At 39.4% G+C, this 19,793-nt stretch overlaps 1 protein-coding gene across 1 annotated transcript in view; it reads right to left on the bottom strand.

The window, feature by feature from the left end:
- GDA (guanine deaminase) overlaps positions 1-19,332 on the bottom strand; it is a 29,809-nt gene extending 10,477 nt beyond the window's left edge. Inside the window, exons 1-11 of the mRNA XM_021380800.1 lie at positions 19,101-19,332; positions 14,338-14,426; positions 12,372-12,543; positions 9,039-9,126; positions 7,766-7,871; positions 5,043-5,070; positions 3,610-3,717; positions 2,683-2,790; positions 1,743-1,840; positions 965-1,032; positions 417-563 (exon numbers count right to left, since the gene is read on the bottom strand). Coding sequence (XP_021236475.1) covers positions 417-563; positions 965-1,032; positions 1,743-1,840; positions 2,683-2,790; positions 3,610-3,717; positions 5,043-5,070; positions 7,766-7,871; positions 9,039-9,126; positions 12,372-12,543; positions 14,338-14,426; positions 19,101-19,223 — 1,135 coding nt within the window. The 5' untranslated portion in view covers positions 19,224-19,332. The remainder of the gene's footprint in view (positions 1-416; positions 564-964; positions 1,033-1,742; positions 1,841-2,682; positions 2,791-3,609; positions 3,718-5,042; positions 5,071-7,765; positions 7,872-9,038; positions 9,127-12,371; positions 12,544-14,337; positions 14,427-19,100) is intronic.

Genomic DNA, 19,793 nt, shown 5'->3' with positions numbered 1-19,793 from the left:
ACACTTCAAAACCAATACATAAAATGAGTTTTCTATATTCTTGTAAACTTAAGAACCCAGACAAAAGCAGAATGAGAGCAGCTGGGAGTAGAAACCAAACCTGAGTCTTTCTAATTGATGTGACAAACTCAAGAGCATCAATGATAAAGGGCTATGGATCTTTCAAAGAAAATGTACTGCCCAGAAAAATCGTTAAGATGCTTTTATTAAACTATCAATATAAACAGAAATGCGTTACTGTCATGATCGAGTATTGTTATGAGACAGACGAATATCTCTGCCCAGCAAACATAGGTTTGAACATCACTCTGGAATTTGGAAATCTGTGAGTTTCAACCATCTTTTACAGACACTGAGACATCGTATCAAAAACAGTGGCGGCTTTCTGTGCATATTACAAGGAAATTTCTTCTTACCTTGGCTTCCTCCTAGAGTTGCTAGTCGAAAAGCTTCTTTAAGAGTTAGTCCTGCTTCACTCACTTTATTTATTTTAAGGGTGTTAGATGCTATCACCGTTTTCCTGATAGCATCAAGCATAGAAGCTGAATATCCACCAGCAACATCTAGAAGGAATCAGAAACTTAGAAACAAGCTTTGGGAATAACTCTGGTAAATTATTACGAGTTTTACTTCAGTGTTATAAAGTGTAGGAGGTGTTAAATGCAAAAAGTGTAACGCTACACACTGTCTTTAACTGTGTGATTCCTAACACGTGTTCTTACATACAAGGTCAGGTAAATAAAGCATGATGCAGAACAGAAGCCAAAAATTAGAAAAGCTGTCATTAAGGCATTGCTCACTCTTGTGAGAGGAACAAAACTTCTCAAAAATTTTTTTAACACCACCAGATAGTGATAAAAAAGCAGGTCCGCAAGTTGGAGCCATGCTGACTTTCAAAGCATGAGGGTATGCTTTTGTGTCTTACAATTTCTAGAAGAGACCCTTCTTAAGGGCAACTACCAACCTGTGCCAAGGCCAACCTTCACGTTGTGCTTCAGAACCTTTCGTACATTTAGGATGCCACTGTGCAACCTGGATTGGAACAAGAAATGTTTTCTGTGTGATATATACAGTGGAAAGTTGATTCCTGCAGTTCGGCAAGGGATGAGCTTAAGGGCAATTTCGTGAAAAGGGTTATTGGAGTGCCTGTGACAGATCAAGTTTTCTAAATGGGGATAGAACATACATTCATAAATCTGGATGACAGATTTTAATCATTAAAAGTAAAAGCGAATTTTCCTAATGGAAAGTTTTAGTTCCTTAATAAAATAGTTCTAGAGTTATCTGCTGAAAAATGAGCTCTTAGCACATCTGTGTAAAAAATACAAATATGGTGTAAAATGTACTCCAAGAAGATGGGAGGTCATTTCACAAGTGCCAGTAAGTCATGGCAAACAAGATAATACTGATAATATTAAAAGTAAAATGGCATTCTAACATTTAGTACACTTCCCCAGTTGTATACTGCACAGCATCTAATTTCTGTTAAAATACGTAAGACTATGTAGCGCCTTCCCATTTTGCAAAAATACGTAAATATTTTGGGGGAGAGGGGAGCTGGCCTGAATCTTCCATTAATAGAACAGTCATAAGAAATAAAGTTTTGAACAACAAATATTCATATGTATGTGTTTATACTCAAAGACCAAAAGTCAGTCCAGAGTCTTACTGTTGGATTGAGGGTACTATGTGAAAAACAGCTCTATACAAATGTACAACATCATCTTCTTTTATTAACTTACGAAAAGTTAGAACTGGGGCAATGTGCAACTGCAGCTCCACGAAGATTAAAAAGTTCCAGCTCTTCTTCAGAAAGATGACAAGCATGAGCCATCACTGTCTAAAGAAAAAGAGAATCACCAATTTTACTCAAAATAGCAATTACTTCAGTGCCTGTGAATTTTTGCTGCAATGCTTTTAATAGACAAAAGGCCACCTGTTACAATCAGGGGAAATTAATGCACATTTTGGATGAAGCCCTTGAAATCAAGAGGGGAGGAGCTTTCACTAAAATCAGTAAGCTTGAAATATCACTCCCTCAGCTTTTATTCATTTACTTATACAAAAAGATGGGGTGCTATGTTGTTTTGTGGTAGCTGTGATTGTCACACAGTAGCTGCATGAAACAAAAACACGAACACCCTACTTGGCATAACACTGTTGCAACTTTATTATGGGTATTCATAGATACCACAGAGATAAAGTGCAGGGACCAGAAGCATAATGATGGAAGTGGTAGCCTGTATATGTTGAAATCTTAATGTATGTCTCATTGTTACTATCAAGTTTCCAGATTCCCTTTGTGCCTTTGAAAATTTTAAATTTTAAATATGAGGAAAATGGAGTACTGCCAAAGAATTACAGTCCTACAATACCAGTAATGCCTAGTCTCCTTCCAATCCTACTGCTTCCAGTCCTCTTAAGATCCTTGAAAACAGGCCTAAGGAGCATAAAATTCTTCATTGCTCCTCTCCCCTAATTTAAGGTGAAGCACGTGTTTGTCTAAAGATTCAGTACCTTCATTAACACTTGTGCAACACAGAACATACAAACAATTTACTTTCTCCCAGATGCCACTGAGCTTGACAAAACAACACGAACTTTCCAGGTAACTACAATTGACCTGCATTTATTCTACAAGGATAAGTCTAATCTATGCCGTGAAAGCTTATATGCAGCTACCTTGCTGGTAAGCAGCTTGTTTTTATCATACAAATCAGTGTAATTTTGATAAGCAGGAAACATGCTCTCCACAACTTTGAGTTCTTCTTCAGTTTCACTTATGTGACTCTGCAATAAGAAATAAATAACAGTGAGTTCTTTAAACACCATTAAACCTGACATTTCAAACTTCTGAACAACCTGTTGCTGCTAAGCCCGTAATGATAGAAAATAGTCTTCGTAAAGTCTATTGTTAGATATAGCCCTTGGGTTTTTATTTTCACTGAAGAGATCTTCATGACCCATAAGAGTAGTTCCATTTGTTCCTTCAAAACCCAGCTGAGAACATACGCTTGGTTAGTCCATCCCAGTAATGTCGTGACATAGCAAACCATCAGGTGTTTGGCAAATGCTAAAGCAGTAAATAAAATGATAGTTATGACCATGAAGTTAAAGAAGAATAGCAGTGTTCCACAGACTGGATCTTGGGATCAGGGTAACACAGGAAATCCTAGAATACTAACAACTTAAAATAAGATTAAAAAGATGAGTAATTGAGACAGAAAGATGAGCAATTCTCTCTATAAATCTGCCCTCTCCAGAAACAGCAGATGGCAGAGAAACAGACATTGCAACCTTGGGCAAGAGACAGTGACCTTTAGCAATGCAAGGGTTGCTCTAACTCACAATACTTTGCGTCAGTCTGCCAGTAAGTACGCTGTGAGGATGGATAAATTGTTCATCCTTCAAGCTATGAGCATTCTAACTCGCTGTGAAGGTCACCGTGCTCTTGAATAGTACCATCACAATTTTAATTTAAGAGGAATTTAAAAGATGGACTTCAAGTTAAGGATGTGATTTAACTGCCTTGTGGAAAATTTTAAAACTGCCTGGTCTTTATGATTTCTACCCACAACATTTACACTGTAATCAGCGTTCACAATTTACCTGTACATGGAGATCATGAGTTTGTGCTAAATCGCCAAGTGCAGACAGCAAATCTTCTGTGCAGGAAGGGCCAAAGCGGGGGGTTACTATGGGCAGTACCCTCGGATACTGAAAATATTAAAAAGACATGCTTGTGATCCTACATACGTAGCAGCAACCATAATTAAGATGATCTCTATTGCTCATTCCTTACTGCATCCTCACCAGTATGAATAAAGCTATAGTCATGTTCTTATTTTTATCAGAAACTTCACCACAGGAAGAGAATCAAGGTTTCTCAGAAAACAGTTTTAATCAAATTCTTGTCATTAGAATTCTTTCCTCAAGTGATTATACCAGACTTCAGCAGAATCACTGGATGCTTCTTCATATTTGCTCACAGTCCACAGTCCAGCATTCATTATAAGAAATGAGCCAGATGAACAACCAGACCTGTTTTTGAGTCCTTCATGTGTGAGCATCAAAGAAGTAGTAAAGCAAAACTGCATAGTTATGTACAGCCAAAACCTTCTCCTGTTTGGTCCTCTCCCCTCACCTTGGAGTGGATCAAACAGTTCCTACCATCCCTATACTGAACAGATAGGATGATTAGTGGCACCACTAGATACACTGTGCATTAGGAAACAGTGGGTACCTGGAATACTTTGTGCTCCTGGATTAAAATTTTCACAGAAAGTTAGACAATGGCTTTACAATTCTGCCTTCAGAAACTGGCAATACCTCCCCTTCTTGTGCACATGGAACCAGCAGAGGAAAGCATATGATAACATGGCTTGCATTTTCTTGCACCATCTCAGACGCAAGAAGCTCAATGCATCTCCACATCGGTCTACTCATTAATACACATGATCCAGGCATTAAACCTGAAGCACCTATCCTCAAAAGTTTTGAGATATAAATGACAACAAATTTAACCATCAAAACCAAAAGGCTGATAAGAAAAGTAGTACTCCTGCTTGTAATATTGGAGTAATATTGGAGCCTGTATCTATCTTTAGAAACACATTGTGATGACACAAAATACTAATTTGATAGTGGATTAATAACTGAAAAGATATTGCTTTCTGTTACTCAAAACTTCTATTACTCATCTATTCATGTGCCAGAGACTGATGGACTGACTTTCACCCTTCTTTAACGGAAAATTGTCCTCTGCCAGATGCTAGACACATTAAAGTCATTAAAGAACATTCACAGAACATTACTCTTTTGTGCTATGACCACACAAATCTGAACTTGTGCTTGCTATAAGTCAATTTCATAGCATCACGACTAGCAGAACACTTCGCAGAGTGATGGCTTCTCTCTGCTATACAGAAAAGTCTGTATTTATTGATTTGTCGTGAAGTCAGCAGAATTTGTCAATGGATTAACTGTTTCCTGTATTCACACATTTTCTGAATACAGAAATGAATAAGGAGAACTCTACTTACTTGCCTTTCCAGTAGTTCTCTAACAAACCTGAAAAAGGATTGGAAAAAAAACCTGTTATAAATGTCACCTGCAATCTTTATTATAATTTATGAAAAATAGAGAAAATATTTACTTAAATGTTCTTTTGAACACTTCAGACATAGATCAACTTTTGGGCCAGAATCTCAGATGAAATAAAAAGGTGTACCACAACCAAGTCAGGACAGTTACAAGACATTATTCTGGTTGGGAATTTGACCCTGAATATGCAAAATCTTCTTCATTCACATTAAAATTAGACAAGTGGTAATTACTTTGAGTTCTCACTGGAAACAAAATGCGTTACAACAAATTCATTGAAAACATAACTGTACAGTGCTGCTGCAAACGCAAAGAAAACTTATCTATCCACAAATTTAAATCCCATAATTAAATACGGTTTGATTTTAAATCCCATTTTTAGAAGACACTGAAATATTTCATATGTTGCTTACAGTAATTACAAACATCCTCATTAACTTATAGGACCCTTGATTTTCTGAAAATGCTTGTACCTCATAGAAAATACACTGTAGATTGACTTATTTCATTACATAAAAGAAGCTACGTCAGGGACATCTACAGAAAGATGCAAGCTGCCAGTATGGATAGTTAAGGCTGTTCATGGAGCAACATGGGGCAAATGAAATTTTCTCTGGCTTTGAAGAGAAAAAAATCCCTAAACTGGACAGGGTCTCTGTGAATTTTTACATCAGAGATTTTAGTCCAAAAACCCCATAGTTTTAGTCACAACGAACATAGGATCACATTTCTCTTCAGGTGGAAAAGAAAATTATGCTGGAGGCTAGATGCACAACATCGATACTGGTGCCATATCACCAGGTGGAAGTGAGAGACCTATGCTCTATTTCTGTAATGAGCCAATGAACTTTCACACCACTGCCAAACTTTGCAGTGCGAATTGGGTGTTTGCCTATCTTTCTTCTTATTGATTCACCAGATATGTTAACTAAATATTCCCTGGATCAGAAACTGCAACACAAGTATCATCCAAAACCTCAGGATGGGTATTTTCATTCTTTTTGACATCCATTAAACATCTGCAGTATTATTTGGAAACTGAAAAACCTAGCTATAAGCACTCTAAACTATGTTGGTATTTATACTTCTCTATAAAGAAATAACCTCAGGTTCAAACATCTATCTTCTGTAGAATGGGTTTGGACATGGCTCTTCCTCTTCCAAATGACTACCAGTGCCATACGCAGTATTCTAGCTTTCATTTCATGAAGTTTTTATTCAATACTACTCAAAGCAGAAAGGCAGATTGAAATGAAACAACTGGAGTTGTACATTACCTCCATGCATACAACACAAATATTTCCATAGGTTAACTGCAAAGAACTGAAATCATTGTAAAAAGTTTTTTGACAGCGTGATAGATCACATTTCTTTGTTTTTGGTTAAAAAACAAAACCACTCTCCCTATTAAGGAAAGAGCTTTCTCATCCTTATAAACTTGTACTGGTGAGGTTCAGGCCTGATGAGGTGAGTATTGTTGTATGCCAACAAGCACAGACTTCTTCTCCAGAGAGCTGTGGAGGACCTGTGGCACACTCTTGCCCAATGCTGAAGAACATTAGTTATTAACAAAACCACACGAGAATGGAATGGAGACAGAAGACAGGTATTTAAAAGAAAGCTATTTAGCTCATTTGGAAGCTTTAAAAATGGCACAACTAAAAGTTCTACCGCTCTTGGACCCATTCATCAGTACTCAGTGTATTACAAAAAAGAAGGATTTAGGTAAACAAAAGCAAATATTAGTGCACTACAAATGACTAATATTATACATTTTAAAATGTCTTCAAATATAAACACCATTAGAAATCTATTACTGTTTCTAACTTTTAATAGCCCTGTTCTAGCATGACTTGCAAAAACAAGCCAGCAATTTTACTGAAGCACTGTAAGAGATTTAAAATACTGTTCGTTATTTTCTCTTTCAGCTTGGTAATTGAAACATTTACAAAGATGCATAAATAGCGGCATGAGCAAAGTCATATTTCAGTGTTGTAAATCTAGGTCCAGCAAAGACATTTAAGCATCTTCAGAGGGTGGACACAGAACACAGGGGAAGCCTGAGTCAGCAGGCTCCCATGCTTCAGTCCTGGATTCCCCTATGAGCTACAGTAAATACACCATGCACATTGTCTTGACTTGAGTCTCCAGCATTCACTCAGTTGCAAGTAAGAGTGGTTTCATTGGTGTTATGCTGTAAGAAAAGAGGAACACAAATATCTAAAATTTGGTATATGAAAGCTGATTCCAACCACCCTGGGAGTCAAACCTCATTCTAAATGGGAGAAGTAGATGTATCAGAAGTCAATGGGGGCAAAGGAACCAATTCCCTAACCCACCATTCCTGTCAGGTCACATAATTTCTACACACAGAGCTGTGAAGAGGAGGCAGAAGCCAATCCACAGTATAGATACGTCCTCTTCAAACCATGCCGCTACAGCTTCTCCCATTGGAAGAGCCACAACGAAACTGCATGTGCAGTGCAGCAGCTGGGTAAGCATGAATCACCAGAACTGCAGAAAACAATACTGCAGGAAGAAAAGATCAGTTCCTAGTAACAGTTCCTACATCGGTAAATCCTTGACCAGCTCCATGCTCACTTTTCAGATGTATTAAAAAGTCTTATTTCTAAAGGCTGTGCCATCCATTTAATCATCTTACCTTTCCGTCTCTTGGACAGAATCAGCTGTAGTCTCTTTGTAATGTGGTACAGCATCATTCATATCCATACAGACCTTGCCAACAAATGCTCTTTGCCCAAATTTATCTGTTGAGATGCATAAGAAAGTAAAATTCAAAACTACTGCTTCTCTACAAAAACTACTATCAAAGTCTGCATTGCAATCAAAATAGTAAATTTCACCCCGAGAGCTTCACTTAAAATGAAAAGAATCCGTGGTATTTTCTTATCTTCAAGGTGGGGCTATACTTGAAAACTTTAAACCCAACATGAGGTAAGTAGGAGTCCTCCCTTTCCACATTAATATCCGACTTTGAGTTACAACTGAGGACCACAACCAGAATTTCTAATGGCAGTGAGAGATGACTGCTGCAAAGCAGAGGATGAGCAGCAAAGTGCAGTAGTTCTAGCAGATGAGTACTCTGAGCTGGAAAAAGCCATGAAGAACTCAACAAACCTTCCCTCCATAAGAAAAAGAAATTATGGTCCTAACATACCTCCCACTTGTGGCTGGAGCTACTTCTAGCTTCTCTATTAGGATTTATCAATACCAGTATTGAGAACTCATGTGTAAACCAAAATGCATAAGCTTGTTAACATGTTTCTAAATTGGATTTTTTTTGCCTATATTTAGTGTCTGAGATGTAGAATACATAGGCTTCAGAGTTCTAGGCTTCCTACTAAATCAGAAAGACTGCAAAATATTTGGTGAGATTCTGACTAAATCACTCTCCTTCAGGAGCTGTCCTTTGAGAAATCCTGCAAGAAACATAAAACGTCCACAGAAACAGCAGCCATCTGTGACCATGAACAGAAAGGAGGGATGAGACAAAGGGTTTGTGGGGATCTTTGACACTCATTTCCAAGTGAAACTTCAGAGCATCAGGAAATTAAAGCACTGACTGCACCTGTTGTCATTCAGCCCTTTAATCCTCAAGCAGCAAAAAAGCTGGAAACAGCAGAGGACTGCAGCTGAAGAAAAATTCTAGCATACATCACTCAAGCTCAGTCAGCAGCTGATTTAGGAATGAAGAACAGAATGAAAAGCAGAGAGAGAGGGAGTAAACAGTAGGAGAGAGATGAGTAAGAGAAAGGTAACTGGGCTGGATTTGGAGACATAGCATGACAGAAAAAATGAATAAAAATCAAATTAGTAGAAGGACACATCCCTAGCTAGTTTAAAACTGCCAAGTTCTGTTTCCTTCAACGAACAGTCAGCACGACATCCTTCCAAACTCACTCCAGTAGTCTTACCTATAATGTCAGCCAGGAGAAGAGAAGTATCTGTGTAAATTGTTGCAAAGTAACAAGCTGTAGTGGTGCCATTCTTCAGAGTTCGTCTCTATAAAAAGAAATTAGATTCAACAATTTGGAAAAGAATAGTCTAGCTGTCAAAATGCAGAACTGGCTGTCTGATTTCAAACTGCAAGAACATTCGGTTATTGTAAAATTCCACAGGAATTACAGTCAAGTGGGAAGGTAAAATATAGATTTTTAATTTCGTAATCACTTTTTTAGAGTCTGAATGTTAAGAAATTTCCTCTTCCAAAGTGATGTAGTTCTTTAACAATTGCTAAATCCATAGAAACCAGTCTGTATTTTCTTCATTCAAACTGAAAATCAAATTCTGACTTATGTCTAGCTCGAACTGTATTTAGTAACACAAACAGCCAGTCATCTAAGTCATTTCCTCATTTGGAAAGGTGCTCAATTTCTTACAGTGAAGCAAAATTTTTCTAGCATTAGCAAAGCGAGGTTTTGGGGAGAAAGTAGTGGTTTTCATTTTGCCACCTTGCGTGGCTTGAAAAAATAGCCAGTTACACAAATCCCTCATTATCCCTGAACCCAAAGTAACAAACTCCAGTGTAAAAGTAAGCTGAGAACCGCTCAGAGAGGAATTTAATTATTTATGTAATTACACAGTTTGAAAGTAGAGGGTAGCTGATTCCTGTTCATATTACTTTTGGAGGACATAACACCAGATGAAGATTCATTTAAAGTTACATTAAGTCATGAGGTCATTTATAACCTTATTTGATTTGGGGACTAATGCATAGCATATTGACTTCCTATCCACGGTAAAGGCTTAAACTGGATTCTGGCTTGAATGCAATTTGAGAATTCTTTCTTTAACAAGATAGAAGGTGGGACACCCAATGCAATGCATATTTTGAGAATGGTTAGAGATAATTAGTCAATAAACATGAAGTCAAGCCCTGCCTTTTCCATATAACACACAAATTAAAGCATGTAATTAAAAATGTTTTCAAGTATGCCTGAAATGAGTCTCAAAAATAATAATGCTATTGCTGAGATAAACTACCTTTGTCTTTCTCAGCTTCTAAAATCCAAAATTGTGTATTTGTGGATTCCTAAAATCATTGTCAAGTGAAGACTAAAACCATTTTTTTTTCCTGAAAGTCTCAGCAGGAAGAATTGGCTTTTCCAAAATTTGAGGGATCAGAGGAGATTCCAGCTACAATCCGACAAACTTCACTTAATTAATGTGCTTTGCAGAGTATAGTGATTATTGTAAACAGAATATTATTTTTTAAATTGTCACTATCTTACAACTCCAAAAAGTACAAAGACACATATCTGATTCCTGCATGCTTAGTGCTATTTCTAACAGTGGAATATTACTATAATCTCCAAAGCATGATTAGAGTCCTTTAGAAAAATGTCATAATATTTACATTATAACAAGCAGGAATATTTTTCAAATCTATTCATTAGTTTAGTCACCCTTAACTCTCATTAACTTTTGGTCTCAACACACAAGCAAGTTCCTTAACACTACAAATTGTACAAAAAATTACACTTTTAAATTTAGCACTAACTTCTAGTATATCTTATCCAGGCCAGTTATTTTTTAAGTACTTTTATCTTATTCTTTATTTGCTGCCTTTATAAGCTAAACAGACCAACTATTTTTAGCCTCTCTTCCTATTTTCCCCTATCTTTGACCTTCATGCTTTTCCACCTCGACTGCATTCTGCACTCCTCCTGCTGCTCTGAGCTCTGCATGAAAAAATTCAAAATAATGCTGTGGTACTGATTATAAAAGAACTTTCTTCATTCAGATGTCTTTTCCAGCACCACAGCTGAAGATTCAGAGAGCGTTTTACTAACCTATGGCAATTATGTCAAAGTTACTTACGAAGTAGTATATTCATTCTGTCTTCCAATTTGATTAAGACTATGGAGAATTACTGAGCAGGTGGCTCTGAGAATACCTCTATACCTTGAGCCCTGTTATATTCTCTGGTTTGGACAGGAAACTATTGGTTCCATAACTGAGATTGTTTGAGCAACAAAGGTAAACTGAAGATAATTCTGAAAATATGAGCTATATATATATCTGGATACCTTTCTGACACACTTGGCCATGAAGCTCTGCAGACCTGCAAGCATTATGCAGCATTTGGGCATAAAAACACTTTCCTGACATTGCCCTACCTACTTGATACAAACAAGACAAGCCTAACCATTGTTTTGAATCTCCTCCTGCTAACTTTGAGCTCTCACTGGCATTTCTTTTCCAGGTGGTATTATTAAACATGCCGCATAGTGAGCAATTGATCTATGCTGACATCACTCCATCTGAACTGATGGAGACTGTAACGGTATGCTGATGTACACAGCTGAAAGGTGAGATCATCTCTACGTTTTATGTAGCTGAAGACATGTGTGCTTGTTGCTAGATTTTATGACCAAGCTTCTCTTCAATGCTTTTATTAGGGTAAGATGACATAGAGTCATTTTTTAGAGATTTGTGTATTTCAGATTCATTATGTTATTATTTTGACAGCACCTTTTCATAGAGTTAGACAAATGCAAGGCAGCTTGCACCGGTCAAGTCATTTTATCTTGTAAAGATATTTCAGCCTACATATTAAAGAATACTTTCCAGTAATATCATAGAATACTCTACAATATGACATCTCTGCTTATTGTTCAGTGAGTGGAATTTGACCTTAAAGCTTTTATATTGCTCAGAACCAGCACAGCTCAAACACACTCTCTTCCTTTGTGCCACAATACCATCAACAGACTTCATCTGCAGTAAAAGGTATTCCTGCTTCAGGGATTTCAGCTCTGGAACTTTCTTCCTCAGTTGCTCTGAAACACCCCAGTTTTGCTGTCAGTGAAAAGTGCCTCCTCCTTCACCACAACTTTGCAGAAGATATGTTCATAATACAGAGGTTTTGTGTATAAAAATAAATAATGCCTGAATGTTTGTTTTTTTTTACTACGTCTGACAATCTCTGAATTGAAGTCAACAGCACCTACTGGCAATACACTGAAAGTACTCCTCAGTATTGGTTGTTGTGCTCAGATATGAGAAATGATGTTTGTTAATCCATCGTGTGATTAAATGAACTGTCTTATCGACAAGAGCAGAACAAGACTGGAAGTAGTAGGAAACAATCTTGGCTGGCCATTACAATAGTGGGTGTGTTGTCAGTTTTATCTGGTTTTCATGACATTAAGAAGTGCTCTCCTATCTCTGCTGACCTTCTGAACAATTACATATATTTTAAAATATGGATGTGGTCAATATGTACAACAATTTGCAATACTTACAACAACTCTGGTGTACACTTCTTCTGCAAAAACACTGTCTTTGTACTTGGCTTCTGTTGGGAATGTGTAAGTAGTTAACCACTGCAAAAGAGGTAAATCTACTCTTGTACCAGCAAATAAGTACTGAGGGGCATGAATGTGGGTATCAACCAATCCCGGCATGAAGAATTCACTGGGGATAGAAAAGAAAACGGTAATAGTAAAAAATGTCCACAGTTTTTTTCAAGGTAAGTAGTCCTGCTTTAAGCAGTATGTTTAAACAAAAGCCACAAGAGCAAGACGCAAGCAGAAATTAACCTTACTCTTTCAGCATCAGCACATCCACTCCTGCTACAGCCTTACCTAAACTCCTTTTACTATATGAAGCAGCTGACCTTCATATAGAATAACAGACAGCTATCTGACAGGAAAGCAATTTGGGGTTAGATATTAATGAAAAAGCAAGACAAATCCATCTGTAATATCCACCCAGACTGAATACTAAGAAGTAAAGGCTAACTGGCTTCACAATAACACTACTCCACTGAAGAATCCACTTTAATAAAATTCACTCTTGCCTCCTAATAGAGATATATTTATAAAGCCTCACTTACTAAAACATAACTGCATGCATCCCAGTTTTCCTCCACTATATGCATCTATGCATCTATACATGTACTCAATCAAGGAATTTCAAGCTTTAATGAAAGAATAGACAGTGTGTCTACAAACACAGATGCAGATGCATTTGAAAAAATCTCTCTTCAGTATCTCAACAGGAAAGGCATCTTTACAGTGTAAGTGTAATACAGTTTGTTGCCATGCAATACTCACACAATAACAGGGATGAATATATCAATATCATTAGGAGATTGCTATAATTATTTTGTTTTGTGCTGGAACTCCATAGAGGACCAAATTTCTCTCAGCCTTCCCTCCTTCTCCCCTGGCTACTGAATGAACAGTGATTTTGTCTCTTTATAATTTCCCTTATGTTTCCCTATATGCTAGAAATGCTGAAAGATCTTCCTCAGTCTGATCCATATTCCCAGCACCTTCCATTTTTCCCAGGCTATTTCAAGTGAAGAAAACATCTGATGACTCATATATTCTGTATGATTAGTGTTCCAACAAGACATACAGATTTTTCAACTGAATTCTAAAGCTACTCCGCAGTTCTAGTCCCTAAGCCATGCCTTCTTTACAGCTATGCTATTGTAAAGCATGGTGGTTACGACCCAAAACTCACAAGGAAGGTGAGGAATTCCACTGGATGAACAACAGCAACAAAAAAATTCATGCTGCAATACAATGAGAATATTTAGATATAGTATTGAGAGACATGGTTTAGTGGGGTTATTGGTGGTAGGTGGATGGTTGGACTGGATGATCTTGTAGGTCTTTTTCAACCTAGCTAATTCTATGATTCTATGATTCTATGAGGACCTGTTTTTAGAAGCTTTAATCCTCTAATTTTATTAGTTTTTATAAGGAAGTGTGTCAAATCTCAAGCAGTTTAGTTTTGTATCTGCAACATCAAAGCTATCTACATTTATTAAGTTTAGAGTTTCACGCTACCTAGGCACAGCCCCCTGCTCAAAAAATGGATGTTAAAAAAAAAGACAACCATCTGAACAATTGGAAGATCAGGGAAGATCATTGTCTGATACTGCTGTATGAGCCAAAGAGGTCACGCATAAAAACTAAATATGGCATTTTGGTCTGTGCAGTACAAGTCTGCCAGCAGAATTCAGTAACAGCTGCAGTCTCAAACCAGGGAATGCAAAAAGCACACAAGCAGAGGCTCGCACTCCAAGCCTCATGCAGGATGCAGGCAGCCCTTCGACTACAACAGAACTGAAAGGGAGTTTTGCCCGTGAGACAGGATTTAACATGTTCCCTGCTTCAAGTTATGCACATGAAGCCACACTACTTAGCTCAGAGAGTGAAATGCATTTGGTACAGTTCATCTGAACAAAACACATACTGATGAGTTAGTTCTCTTATGTCAGATGTTTTGAATCCCCACTTCTTGGCCAGTTGCTCCTGCTGATCAGCTTGCTCCAGAAACACAATCTGCAAGGAAGGAAAAGACAGTCATATACATAGAAATCCCACATTATCTTCAGATGATGGCAAAGGAAATCATATCTTACAACAGATTTTACACACTTATTACGAAGTTATAAGTTTTCATTGAAATACTTGTTCTGACTACCAACTGTGATTTTCAACTACCTACTCACAACCTAGTGAATAACCCTCTCCACTTGCTTGTAACGTGTAAGAGAAGAATGAATTCATTCTAAAGTAATACATGAGCAGAACTGCTCCTGTACCTGTAATTTGTATTACTCCCAAAACCTACCATGATGCCAGCATTATGGTCAATACTTATCAAAGTAGGTGACACCCCCACTGGAAGGTAATTACAGTGGAGGGGTTAAAATTAATTACTTTGTCCAGGACTGACTAGTACTGAGCTAAGTATTTCCTAACTTTCTTCTCATATCTTCAATGTTGTTTATTTTACATGCAAGGGAAAGTGAAAGAAAATCAAGGAAAAAATGCAGACAATCTTTTAATTTTACAGAACAGATTAAAAACAAGGTCTTTATTAAAAAAAAAAAAAAAGAAGAAGAAGAAAAAACAACTCTACAGTCTTAAGTAACTCATCCTGATTTTGCTCCCAGAGGACATCAGCTCCACTGCTGGTGCATTTCTGTTGCCAACTAAGAGATTTAGCACACTTTAGTTCTATTTTCAGATTTTGTGGTATTTTAATCTAAAACATGACTCTTGCAGGGTGAATTCTCAGCTTTTCAGTCCTCTCATCTGACAACGCTAGGCTCAACAACTTTGCAAGAAACAAGGATCAGGAGCCCAGGCACTGGGATGGCTGCAACGAGCTCTAGGCAGGATCCACGTTTCCATGGCACTGGATGAGCAGAGGACCCCACTGCCTCCCCCAACCAAAGACAGTATATTCTGTGCTTTCAGAGCCTATAAATTCTTGCCAAACCACAATTTCTTCCTAAAAATAACACATGGTCTTCTACATCCCATGGTGTAAGTAAGTGCTTTTTCCTCTAAGCTCAAGACTGGTCTTTCAATGCACATATAGGTTTTTGTTACCTTGTCTAAAGAGCAGGTTTTACATTTTCAGTCAGAAAAGAAGTTATTAATATCATACCATAACAATAAATATCATAGCAAATATAATTGCAAGGTTATAGTCTATTACAGGTTCACATGAAGCAGTGCCTCCTTCCTCCTCAAGAAGGACGTTCAGACCCTTCAGCCAGTTCAACTGGTCTGTCTGCTGAGGGCTTAGAATACAGACCTACCAAAATTTCTGATGAGCAATAAAGAAAATGTCACTCAGATGCTGAAGTAAAAATGGATTCAGAATGACTAATGTTAGAGCTGCTAAATCAAAAAAAAAAAAAAAAAAGAAATGGCAAATGCTGGAAACGGGTGTTGCCATGGAAAAGTGACTATTACGTACTCTTAAAGTGCAGATAAATAAAACACACCAACTGTGGAAGAAATAAAAATATATTTTTCAAGGGACTGCACAGGTGAAACCAGCCATAATCCTGGCACTCAGTCCATTACTGCCAAATACAGCTATGCACGAATAAACAGGACATCTGTACTCTTTTCAAACAAAGTTCCCAATAGAACTGCTCAGTTTTGCAAGAGACATTCTCCATTGCTTTATGAGGCCCTTGTTTTGGCCATCTTTCTAACAGTAAGTTCCTTAAAGTCTGTGAGGTCCCAGACTTTCACATTCTCCTGAGTATTTGCTTGTACATTCAACATAGCTGCCATGGTTCACTGGGAACCAAACCTTTTAACTAGTTCTACACCCTATCATTGTAAAGACAAGAAATTTTGTGCCAGTCACTACAGGATCAAAGAAGTGCATGGTAAGACAACGAATTTCCTTTTGTGAAGAAGGGAGACAAGGACAGTAATCAGCAATTTGGAAAGGTATTATCACAAAAATTAGGTAGATCAACAGCTGCTAACACCTGCTAACAGCTGCTAATCAATTGTGATGTGCCACCCATGTTTTGGGACTAAAGGATCAGAAGACGTTGAGCTCAGTGGTCCTTATCCTGGCAACCAGTTCAGCCCCTTTTCCTAATTTCAGGAGATGTTCAAAGCCCCACACAACATCAGCACATAGATGGACCAGTTAATTATGCATTAACCCTGATACAGTAAACCCCGAGTGCCTCCAAGCATCACAATGTAAATAAGTTTGCTATCACAAGAGTGGAAAATGAGTTACATTGACCTAGGAAACACACTATATTTTGGATCCAGCAGTATCTGTATTATTTTGTTTTGCCTATGACACTGAGTTGAACATGAGTAACAGGCAACAGGTCCTTTCTTCTCTCCCTCGCACCCTTCACATCTCTCTCTGTGCCCACAGTGGTCAGCTGCTGGCACTAACACAGCTCTTTCCTGCGTCCGACCATCCTGTTGTCCCATTCTTCACCTCGCTGAGTTGCAGCCAACACTGCTTAATGAGGCTACCATATCCAGCGCTTTGATGATTAGAGACGTGATGCCAGTTGCTTATCTAGTTCTCAAAACTGAAATACAAGGATAGATGAGAGACAGCAGCACTTATCAGACCCCGCTACTCAAAAACTCAACAGCCCAAACTGCTGAGAAGGACAAAGCAATGAATCCCATGTGGCTGTTGTTGACTTAGTACCTTCCTTCCCTGGCAGCTAACACACAAAACTTGCTATCCCAGCTGGTGTAAGCGAAATCATCAATACTTGACAATATTAGCACTTATTTCACAACATAAAAGGAGCTTTTATCTCGATACTTGTTCTACTTTCTTAATGTTTTACTCAGCTATATTATTCACACCAACATTTCAATAACTCACAGTCTGCAGCTGGCTTTATTTTCTTTACCCTGAAGAATGCTACTGTTTCTGTTGGCAGCTCCTCAAGAGCATCGTGCTGCTCTGCAAACCACTCAACTAAACATAGGCTTATTTTGTTAACTTATGCTAACTTGGATCTTCAACCCTGAAGACAGGGCTTTCTTTGCTAAAGCTCCCTTTCCATCTGCAGGCAAAGCAAAGAGAGCTGACACTCCATCTGTGACTCTACAGCCAAGTGTCCCTGCATGCAGCAGGGGACCAGGCAGCACTCTGTGCACCGGTTGTGTGCTCCTGCTGCTGGGAGGACAGCACCTGGCTGTTCACAAAAGCTGATCTGTTCACCTCTCCTGAGATCATGCAAAGTTTTTACATGATGGAATCGGCAAGTTGAGGCAAAAGTTAAGCTTATTTAAACCTAATTAAACTTAATTCTTTGGGAGCAATAGCAAAATAGTATTGAGTATATCTGGACAACAGAGGTAAAAATCTTTGACCCACTATGTACTTCTCATAAAGCACATCTTCAGTGATTACAGTGGGAGCTCTGCATGTGGCAAAATTATGAATAATTGGCTGAAGGGTAACAAACTGCACTGTGTCAGACCCTGGAATAGTAAAATGTCAAGAATTCTCAAAAAGAGAAGACCATGAACCTTATCACTCTATTCTCGTGGAAGTTTTCCTTTTGGACAGTAGTGTTTTAACAGATTTTTTTAAAACAACTGTGTGGGAATGCGTCAACTTATGTATGGCAAACACATCCAGTACACCCTTGTTCACCAAGAGAAGGGGACAGAGTGACTCTCCTAAGGCAGAAATCATTGGATAGAGCCTGGTACAGTGGTATAGTGTGTGTTTTTCAAGAAAATCCCTTAAAAGCATTAATTTGCTAAGAACACGGCACAGTGACCTTTTACCAAGAATTAGCACTAAGAGAGCAAGATGAGGTGCTTCCTGCATCCAAGTTACACAAAGCAAAACCTTTATTCATTCAGGTCTACCGTTTTTAGTTGACAGTGCCCAATACTTACCTTTCAAAGTTTTTATTCACCCCCTATACAGCTTCTCAGGGACTTTGCTACGCCCTGTGCCAGACTCGGAATAGCTGCAGGGGGACTGTCTTGAAAGAGGCATGCATGGACCTGTGTTGATGAGGAAGGAAAACTGCAGGAGCTAACAGTGTATTGTCAAACGTTATCGAAGCCTGATGCAATTGTACAGTCATCAGAAGGAAAGAAAATGACTTTTTTCCTTATACATGGGGCTGCTACTTCCATTACTAAGTCTAGACAAAATTGCTGCTCTGCCTAGGGAACGTGAAGCTGAGTTTCATCGGTGACACGGCTGAGGGTAGTACAGCTTCCTGCCAGGACCGGCCCTGCGCTATCATTAAGTGTCACGCTCGTTTTAGACTCGGTTTGTGTCATTAACACGCCCAGCGGCACAGTTCCTCTAACTTTTTACAGGCATACCCCATGTTTTTTCTTGTAACAAGAAGAAAGAAACCTCACTGTATAGAGGGGCCGGGGCAATTGTCCACAACCGTTCTTACTGTTTAGGCACAGAGAATGAGAAACTCACCTGCAGGACTGAAGGAAAACGGAGACCACCCGAGCACAGCCCCGCTCCGGGTGCTCTGGGAACGCACGGTGCCCCACAGAAGGCTGGGGCTCCCCGCGGACACACCGCTCCGTCCCCGTCCCTTCCGGCTCCCCCCAGCCACCGATCCCTTCCCCGCGGTCCCCCCCCGCCTCGAGCAGACCGGTTCCCGTTTGCTGCCCGCCCCCGGACGGCGGCGGTGCCCGCATCGCCCTGCGGCCCCGTCCGCTCACCGTGCCGCCTTCATCCACCCCCAGCAGGCGGCCGTGCAGGATCTCCATGGGCGCGTCGAGGCGGGAGTGCACGAAGGTGCCCCTGAAGACATGGGCGAGCGGCAGGCACTGCGGGGAGCCCATAGCGGCGACGACTGCGTTGGTGCGACTGCTGCTGCGGCCAGCTGCTTCCCGCTGTCTGCCGCTGCCGAGCGCGGCTTCCTGAAGCTGTCACCATCTCCCCACCCCCTGGTGACTTACCCCACGGGGAGGGGTTTCGGCGGCCCCCGCCCCGCGCTGAGCGCGGGTCCGACCCCGCCTCGTGGCAGTGGAGTGCGGAGGAAGCGGCGGTCACATCCCGGAGTTTCGCCGGCAGGTCTTCCCGGTCCAGCTGGCACCTGTTGCACTGAGACCGGGGCTCTGGCAAATCTGTTGAACGTTTTCGAAGGAACTGACCTGATTTTAACTGTGACAATCATTAGATGTGTATCTTATGTATCACTAAATGTCGCTTACTGCTTCTTTCTGTACGCAGTTATCAAAGATAAATCTCTCACAGACTGTATCCCCTCTCCTCAGCTCCTGCACTGCTTGTTGGTAGGTACAGGAGCAGGAAACAGATGCCAGCCCAGGCACTTGAATTGCCAGAAGAAAGCAGCCAACTATGTCAAACTAAAAGAGGGGAGATTTAGACTGGATATGAAGAAGTTTTTC

Source organism: Numida meleagris, chromosome Z (assembly GCF_002078875.1).
Source record: "Numida meleagris isolate 19003 breed g44 Domestic line chromosome Z, NumMel1.0, whole genome shotgun sequence".
NCBI lineage: Eukaryota > Metazoa > Chordata > Aves > Galliformes > Numididae > Numida > Numida meleagris.
The sequence above is the reverse complement of the archived record's forward strand: the minus strand, read 5'-3'. Positions and strand labels throughout refer to the sequence as shown.